The sequence below is a fragment of the Grammomys surdaster genome, unplaced genomic scaffold, assembly GCF_004785775.1.
Source record: "Grammomys surdaster isolate TR1022 unplaced genomic scaffold, NIH_TR_1.0 60, whole genome shotgun sequence".
NCBI lineage: Eukaryota > Metazoa > Chordata > Mammalia > Rodentia > Muridae > Grammomys > Grammomys surdaster.
In genome coordinates this window covers 6,656,896-6,666,425 of record NW_021604562.1, presented here as the reverse complement: position 1 = coordinate 6,666,425, position 9,530 = coordinate 6,656,896, and the positions used below count along the sequence as shown (strand labels likewise).

The 9,530-nt window shown below is 41.9% G+C and overlaps 1 protein-coding gene across 1 annotated transcript; it reads right to left on the bottom strand.

Moving 5' to 3' along the window:
* Positions 1-352: 352 nt before the first annotated feature.
* LOC114617307 (40S ribosomal protein S27-like) lies at positions 353-662 on the bottom strand. Its single transcript, XM_028762912.1, has one exon. It carries the CDS (start codon positions 660-662, stop codon positions 408-410), a length of 255 nt encoding a protein of 84 aa, XP_028618745.1. The 3' UTR covers positions 353-407.
* Positions 663-9,530: the final 8,868 nt, after the last annotated feature.

The window sequence follows — 9,530 nt, the reverse complement described above, 5'->3', positions numbered from 1 at the left end:
TTTCTTCCTTCCTTCCTTCCTTCCTTTCTTTCTTTCTTTCTTTCTTTCTTTCTTTCTTTTTTTTTGTTCTTTTTATTTGGTTTGTTTGTTTGTTTGTTTGTTTTTCGAGACAGGGTTTCTCTGTATAGACCTGGCTGTCCTGGAACTCACTATGTAGACCAGGCTGGCCTCAAACTCAGAAATCCACCTGCCTCTGCCTCCCAAGTGCTGGGATTAAAAGCGTGCGCCACCACTGCCCCGCCTTTTTCTTTCTCTCTCTCTCTCTCTCTTTCTTTCTTTCTTCCTTCCTTCCTTCCTTTCTTTCTTTCTTTCTTTCTTTCTCTCTTTCTTTCTTTCTTTCTTTCTTTCTTTTTATATCCAAAATGTGTTTATTGGGAAGGTTCCCACTCATCTTCAATCAGGGGCTTTCAGTGCTGCTTCCTCCTGAAGGAGCATCCTTCTGTCAGCCTTGCTTTTCCACCTGTAGGCTGACAGAGGACAGTGGAGCAGCCAACACATAAGACTACCGTTTGTGCATGGCTAAAGACTGTGGTGATTTTATAGCATCCTGGGCATTTCACATCCATAAAGTAGGAATTGGGGCTCTGAACCAGGCGCTTTTTCTTGTGTTTCCTCTTCTCCTCCTCTTCAGAGGGATGAAGGAGATCCTTTGTGAGAGGCATTTTCTCATAGGGAGGTCATCACCGCCGGAAAGGGTGATGAATTTTCTTGATTGGATCATTTGGAGGTGGGAAGACCCATTCCAAATTTGGGCCATGCTTTCTGGTAGCAGTCCACATGAAGGGATGTGGAGGAAAGAACCGTTTTGCTTTTTTGCCTCTTGCCCTCACTTTCACTAGCAAGTTTTTTGATCCTGCTGCTGATACATTCCTTCTTTGGTATTAGAACCTACTTCTTTGGGATTCCAACTGAACAACTAACACAATTTTTTGGACTTTCCTTTGAGAGATACCATTGTGCTAGCCTGACCCCAGCCTGTAAGCCACTCAAATAAATTCATTTTTAATATGTATTCATTCTATAAGTTCTGTTCCTCTAGAGTACCCTGACTAAGAAAGCTAGAAATAACTTTTTTTTTCTATTATAGCCCAGAAGACATTATGAGCTTATAGTGATTGCCTTCTCAGTACCTACATCTGCACTCAACTCACCTCAGATTTGCCCTTTGAATGAGCCATCCTGTCAGGATCCTGCCTTATACAAACAGGGCAAGGAGGGGCCATAGAACTGGGGCTCTACAAGTCCTCAAATGAGCCATGGATTGAGGCCCTAAAAATAGGCAAATACAAATTCTAAACAATGATGCAAGAGGCATCAATTATTACATTCATTATTACAAGGTTCCAGGGCATTTTGTGGAAAAACACGACAAGGTAGACAGGCTTCACTAAATCTACCAGACCTGAAACAAAGAGGATGGCACAGAACCACTGTCCGCCCCTACTTTTCCAACCAGATTGTGCCCAGGGAGCTTAAGTACTCTCAGTTTCAGACTTCCCAGGAATGAAAAGTCTTATCTGAACCAGAAACAGAAAAATCAAGATGTCATTGATTTTTTAGTAGGGCAGTTCCAATACTAGGTGCTGCCTTTGGACTGGGTGATGGCTTTACCTTGTTCCAGAACCAACTGGATGGCACTATCATGTAGTCTAAGTGGCTAGATGTGTTCCTGGAAGGACAGTAGTCATCTAAGATGAGGACTGTGAGCCTCCTGCTTTGTGTTCATTTTCCCATGGTTGCAATTCAAGCATGCCTGGGCATGTCTCATGACTTACAGAGGCAGGCAACTCAAAAGTGATTTGGCAGCAGTATCCAATTGCACAAAGCCCCTGAGTAAATGATATTTCAACAATGAGCATCTGGGGAGAGGATGGTACCTATTTTTCATGGGTATTGATTTCCCTGCCTAGCCTCAGAGACATGTACGTTGGCCCTGTGGAACAAGAAGTTGATGACAAAAAGCAATGACAAGGGCTGCCAGCTGCAGTTTGAGAATGTGGGAGGAGGACACTCCTGACACCCACCATGTGCAATTTCAGGAAGATGAACATGTTTCTTGTGGCTAGAGAGATTGCTCAGTGGTTAAGAGCACTTGCTGTTCCTCCAGAAGACCCAAGTTCAATTCTTGGCACCTGTATCATTATGGCTTGAAAGCATTCAGTGGCTCTAAAATTCTACTTCCAGAGGATCCAACACTTCTTCTGGTCTCTGCAGGCACCAGGCACACATGGGATACATTTAGGCAACACGCTTATGTGCTTACAAATAAAGCAGATGGTCTTTTGTGGAGTTTTATTTTTAAGTTACTTCAAAATTGTAAGTAAGGGATGGTTATGGTAGTTGGCAGATGGAGGCGGAAATGCCACAAGTTGAGATCGGTCTGAGTCTTCGAATGAGTTCTAGGCTCATCTGAACTACAAAGTGAAACTCTATCTCAATGTGTCCTGAATGCCACCCTCTAGGGGAAAAATATTTAAAAATGCAAAAAGACTTGCTAGAGAAATGACTAAGTGGTCAAAAGGGCTTACTGCTCTTTTGGAGGGCCTGAGTTTGGTTCCCAGCACCCACAGTGCCTTACAACCACCTGTAATTCCAACTCCAGAAGATCGGATGCCCTCTTTGGTCTTCTCAGCATCTGTACTCACATGCACAGAGCCACATACAGGCAAGCACACATACATTATTAAAAATATTAGTTTCTAGGATTTTTTTAAAAAGTGAATCAAAATGATGTTGTTTTCTTATGAGTGGAACACTTTCTAACAGGCCAGTGCCATGACTATTTCATGTCCTAAAGAAATTCATCTTTTTCTTTTTTTTTTTTTTTTTGGTTTTTCAAGAGAAATTCATCTTTTTAAGGCTGCATAATACATGCAAAGTTGTTGTGTGACCCAGGTTCATTGTAATCTTCCAACCACAGCTTTGAGAATACGGGCCTGATTATCTGTTGTATTCACTGCCCGGTCTATGAGGATCTGGACAACATCCCAGAAACAGCATTCACAAACATTCCTTTTTTTTTTCCAGTGTTGATGGTGGAACCAGACATGCACATGGTATACACACATTTATGCAGGCAAAGACTCATACACATAAAAGTAAATCTTAAAGCAAAAAAACAAACAACGCCTTCATGAAAGCACGTATCATAGCATACTGTGAAGGTGGCTCCACTGTCGATGTGGACTCCAGAGTTTATGAGGAATCACACACAGACTGTGTCTTATCCTTACCAGGGGGGGGGGCGGGTAGGAGAGTTTTTTCATGGGACAGGAGGCGTAATGGTTATAGTATGAACATGTATTGATTGGTCAGAAGCATTGAAAAAAGGAATATCTTACAGAAAGGAGGTGGGCTGATACAGGCTATTGCCTAGGTAATGGGTGAGATAAGGGTCCTAGTAAGTTAAAACCTCTGCTGGTGTTCCCACCTAAAGCATCTCTAGGTGGCCTGATATTACTGACTCTTCCCTTCAGCCTCCAATTGATACTGCTGGCACACCCCTGTAAAGTATGCTTTCTGGATTTCTCAGCTCTGACTGTGTGAAGGCTTTCCTAAGGTTCAAACAATTCCACGCCTGCTGTGTTGAAATTGACCATCTCCTGTTATCTCTCTAATTGAGCAGACACCCTGAAGTATGTGTGAACACTCCCACACCACCTTCACAAGGAGATATGATTATAAGCCATGAAGAGGTCACAGGATCTTCTGAGAAAGATGTCCAAACAAGTGTCTGCCTCATTAAGTCTGTTGCTAATGAAGGCAGTGACTCATCAGGAATCCATCCAGATTAATTGCTAATACTGCTGCTTTTAACTGTTTTTATTCACTCATTATTATTAAGGCTTTCTAACCAGTGGTCTCTCTCTTTATTTTTTACTCATATATTAATTTTTTTTTGAGACAGGGTCTCATGCAGCCCAGGTTTAGATTCTCACCCTGCTGGTTCTACCTAGCAAGTACTGTGGTAATAGGCATACACTGTCAGACCTAGATTTCACTCAAAAAAATTTTTTGAAGTTTTTTTTTTTGATCTGGAAGTATATGACTCAATGATAGTAATACCCGGGGTTCATAAATGTTTGTGAGTATTGTTTGAGGGATGCTCTCCTTATCCTTATGGACATTGCAGGGAATTCCACAAATAATCATGGCTGTAAATTGAATACTTGGGAAGCTGAGGCCGTCGTCTATACTGGAAGATGACAATAAGCTCCAGGCCAGCCTGGGCCACACACTGACTTCAAGGCCAGCATGGACTACACAGAGAGACCCTTCTGAAATGAATGAACAAACAAATAAAGCAGGCAAGTCTCTATTAGCGTGAGCTTTGGTGGGGGAAGCAGAGGGTACACAAGTGAGCATAGCAGAGATTGGCTTTGCATGACTCAACATTTGGAGCTGGGGTTGTAACTTAGTTGGCAGTGTTGGCCCAGCATGTAGGAAGCCAGGAGTACCATCCCCAGTACTGTAGACCTGGACTTGAGAGGTAGAGGCTGGAAGGATCGGAAGTTCAAAGTTATCTTCAGCTACACAGAGTTTGAGGTTAGTAAAGAATACGTAAGACTTGTCTCAAATATCATGTTAAAAATCTGAACATTGCCGGGCAATGGTGGTGCCTTTTATCCCAGCACTTGGGAGGCAGAGGCAGGCGGATTTCTGAGTTTGAGGCCAGCCTGGTCTACAGAGTGAGTTCCAGGACAGCCAGGGCTACACAGAGAAACCCTGTCTCGAAAAACCAAAAAAAAAAAAAAAGAAGGGCTGGAGAGATGGCTCAGTGGTTAAGAGCACTGACTGCTCTTCCAGAGGTCCTGAGTTCAAATCCCAGCAACCACATGGTGGCTCACAACCATCTGTAATGAGATTTGATGCCCTCTTCTGGTGTGTCTGAAGACAGCTACAGTGTACTCATAAATAAAATAAATAAAAAAGAAAAAAAAAGAAAAAAAAAGAAAAAGAAAAAGAAAAGAAAAAGAAAAGAAAGAAAGAAAAGAAAGAAAAAGAAAAAAGAAAAAAATTTGAACATTTGAAAAGAATACATATTTCTAAGTTGAGGACTCAATATTCCTAAATACTTTTATTTTTCCTTTCCCTCTCCCTCTCTCCCTCCCCCCTCCCTCCCCCTCCTCTGTACTGAGGATTAAACTAAAGCCTTGCCAGCATGCTAAGCATGTTCTCTGTCACTTAGCCAGGCTTCCAAGGTGTGATTTCTCTAACATAATATTTATTGAGAATTACATACACTATATTTTGACCATATTCAGCTCCCACTACTCCCCCTAACTCTTCCCAGACCCAAGCATACCTTCCCACCTCTTCCCAACTACGCGTGCTCTTGTCTTGTCTTTTCTTTATATCTTGTTTTATTGACAAGGTCTCATTCCGTAACCCTGGAACTTGTTAGACCACATTAGCCTTGATCTCACAGAGATATACCTACCTCTGCCTTCCAAGTGCAGGATTAAAGGACTATGCCACCATGCCTACTTCAGTATGTTTGAACGACTTGTCTTATGAAGCAACTATTTGCAACGCCTAGGCAGGATGCAGAGAAGCCACAGCTGATATTGCAGAACACAGGCTAACAAAGTAACAGGCTGTGAATATCCTTTTGCCTGACATGGTAAAGAAGAGATGGGCTTCTTGTACCTGCTTTGGGAAACAGCAAGTATTCTCTGAAATGAGCAAGCAAACAGGAGAAGCTTTTTAGACTCAGAGGTGAAACAGCCCACTAAATTAGCCCCCAGGAACTCATCCCAGGACAAGTCCCTGTAAATGCTTGCCAGTCCTCTCCAAAGGCCAAGCCAATGTGACAGCCAGAGGTTATGGAGCACTTCAGATGGACAGTAGATCTAGAGGAACAAATCAATAAAGGATATGCCTCAGGCACCTGCTGTCCTTTCCCCTTCATGTCAGCTCTGCTCTTCAATTCAGCCTGTCCCAGTTTGTGTACAGGCCCTGGCTATGCAGGCTTGGTTGGTCCAGCACTTACTGTACAACCTGGGTAGGCTTCAAATACATCGAAACACTTGCCTCAGACTCCTAAGTGCTGGAATTAGGAACCTATGCTACCATACTTGGCTTCTCAATCTGTTTTACACTGGACTTCAGCAGCTATAACCTTCCCATGTCATTAATTTCATATTATAAATTGAAGACCAAGCTCTGAAACTTCCAGTTTTCCAGTTTCCTTCATCCTTCACCCTATTGACTCGGCTAACCGGCTTAATCCCTAGTTCAGCAAGTGCCATGGAGTGTGGAGGTCAGACGTCAACCTGTAGAAATACGTTCTTTACTTTCAACATGTGACTCCTGGGGATTGATCTGAGGCCTTCAGCCTTGATGGGAAATGGCCCTACATGCTGAGCTATCTCCCAGGCTTGAGGAGCACTCATTTGTGGCTGACATTACTTCATCATGGCTCCAACCCTTGTGAGTACTAACCCCCTCCCTTGCTGGCAACCACACTCATGAATAAATTAGAGTTATCAAAAACAAAGACACTGGACCCCAAACAACCAGTTCAAAGTAAACCTCATCAGACGCATAAGGAAAATGATAGGAGGAGTCTACATGAACTTGACAAACTAGTATTTCTTGCCCTTGCTAGACGATGAAATTCTGAAAAGAAAAATAAAAAGAAGACTAGCTAAGAGCTCTGGCATGTATGGGAAAGATAAACTCCAATTCCAGGGTCTAGTTACCTCTGGAGTTAGGAGAAGTGATCCAAGACATTGAGAAGGGGCTTCAACTGGGCCTTGCCATCTTTATTTTTTTTGTGTGTTTCTTTGGGTGGGTGATATTTTTTTAGAGACCATCATGTCATATAGGGAAGGCTTGCCTTGACCTTACGGTGTAGGATATGATACTTGAATTCCTGACCCTCCTGCCTTCACTTCCTGTGTGCTGGGATTATAGATATTTGAGCCATCAGACCTGGCTGTGTTGTGATCAAATCTAGAGCTTCGTGCAAGCCAGGCAATCCACCAGCTGAGCTGCCTTGCCAAACCTATATGTTTTTCAAAACATGTACGTATTTGGGAGAATTATAAGAGTGTCACAGTTCACATATGGAGGTGAGAGAACAGATCACAGGAGTCTTTTCCACCATGCAGATCTCAGGTATCAAACCTAGGCCTTCAGGCTTGGTGGCAAGCACCTTTACCTTATGAGCCAACGTGCTGACCTTCCTTCCCTCCCTTCCTTCTTCTTCCTTCCTTTTGTCTTTGAATTCTCCCCACTTTTAAAAAACGTTGACATCATGATAGTTCCATACATTTAAAGTGAAAGATAAGGTGCTCAATAAAAGCTATTTCACGTATATAATATACAAAAGTCACATTAAAAATCTGCCATAGAGCAGGTTGATTTGGTACTGCTAAAACCTGAAAATGACTACAAAGGAAACCCATCATTAAACTAAGACATGTGGGAGCTATGCCTCATTAATCTAAATGATTTCTACCGTGTTAGAAGAATCAAGTTCATTTGTTATAGTGCACATTGTTATATTCCCTTAAAGCAGGACCTACCAAAATCTTTGTATTTAAAAATGGTCAGGCATAATTCTGTCTGTAAATTCAGAAGCAATCACATTTTTCTGATTGATTCAGTTTTTTTAAAAAAGACATTATCAGTTAATTTTCATTAAAATACTGATACCAAATCTCATTTTAAAAAACATATGAGCCGGGTGGTGGTGGCGCATGCCTTTAATCCCAGCACTTGGGAGGCAGAGGCAGGTTGATTTCTGAGTTCTAGAGTTCGAGGCTAGCCTGGTCTACAGAGTGAGTTCCAGGACAGCCAGGGCTACACAGAGAAACCCTGTCTCGAAAAACCAAAACCAAAAACAAACAAACAAAAAAAAACATATGAAATGCTAAACATTCAAAATGTGTCATTATACATAAATAAAATAAACTAATTATTTTTAAAAGGCCTCAGTTAATTGTTTTCTAAGGTCTAATTAGGGCAAATAGCCTAATATGAGCCATGTATTGACCAAACTGCCAATCAGAGAAGTACAGAGATCAGGCATTAGAGCTCCTTCCTGCTGTGGTGTGATTACTTGATCTATGTCCTTCATATAATAGAACCAGTAGGTGTCAAAGCAAGAATTTCATTACTGCAACAGATGACAGAATATTTGAGAGAAGAGTTCCTCATGTCCCACAGCCTTTGCCGTTCTACAATACAATCCTTCCAATTCCACATGTATTGGCAGAAGGAGGTAGTAAACAAAGTCAGGTCAAGACAGGTTTATAAAGGGAATGCCAAATTAGCCACATGGTACAAAAACATCATCTGAGGTCTGCCCAGTGAGCCAAAACAAGCAGGGCAGAGGTTACTGCCACTTTAACATGGTAAGTTATTTGGTTGGGAGTGTGGAAAACTAGTCTGGATAAGAAAAAAATCAGTTCTTTCCTTACAAGCACAAAGAACATCAACAGGAATTTCTGGTTGTGGATCAGAAAAAGTGCAAAAGTAATGCTTAGAATACCTCCCAATTAGCCCCAATGGGCTGAAGAAAAAGGTGAAAATATCTTTCAGCTTAAATATCTATGTATATATTCCACCGTAGCAACAGGTTTTTAATTAAATGAAAAAATAAACAAAACCCCTTACAGATAAATAAATAGATAGATAAATAAATAAATAAATAAATAAATAAAATCAAAAACAGCCGGGCAGTGGTGGCGCATGCCTTTAGACCCAGCACTTGGGAGACAGAGGCAGGTGGATTTCTGAGTTCGAGGCCAGCCTGGTCTACAGAGTGAGTTCCAGGACAGCCAGGGCTACACAGAGAAACCCTGTCTCGAAAAACCAAAAATAAATAAATAAATAAATAAATAAGTAAATAAAAAACAAAAACAAGAAAAAGAAAAAAAAAGGTTCCCCTTCTTCCTGCTAGGGTACAGTAATAGCCCATTTCCTATCTCTAGCATCTCTCAAGGGATAACCCTAGGAGGGATTACATCATGAAACATCACTTCCAATGTTGTGATACACAAACACACCCATATAAAACATTTCCTAGACAGACAACAGGTTATAGCCAACGTTTAGCCTTCCTTCAAATACTGAATATGCCTTCGCTGCATAGACCAAACTTCATTGAGACAGACATATGACCACCTCCCCTGTCAACACACATGCCCCTGGCTGTAAATCACATACCCATGGCAAACTCAGTCTATAGTATGGAGCTATGCCAAAATGAAGGTGTTCCCAATACAATAACGGGGCACACACAGACCTTAACTGAGAACCTCACAGTATGGTATGAGTCCAGCCTCTGGCCTTTTGTGAATATACCAATTAGTGTCCCCAAGAAAGAGCTGAAAGAAAACCTCTATGGTGTTTGTCTACCCAGATGAAGGCTTAAGACATGCCACCTCAAGGAAGGGTTAAATGGGGCATAGATTCATGGTCCCAAGCCACACACTGGTAGGCTATTTCTTATTCAGAGCGATACCTCCTGAGCTTCCTCTGCTCTGACACTGTCAGGCTTTCCAGTGTCACCTGGGGGG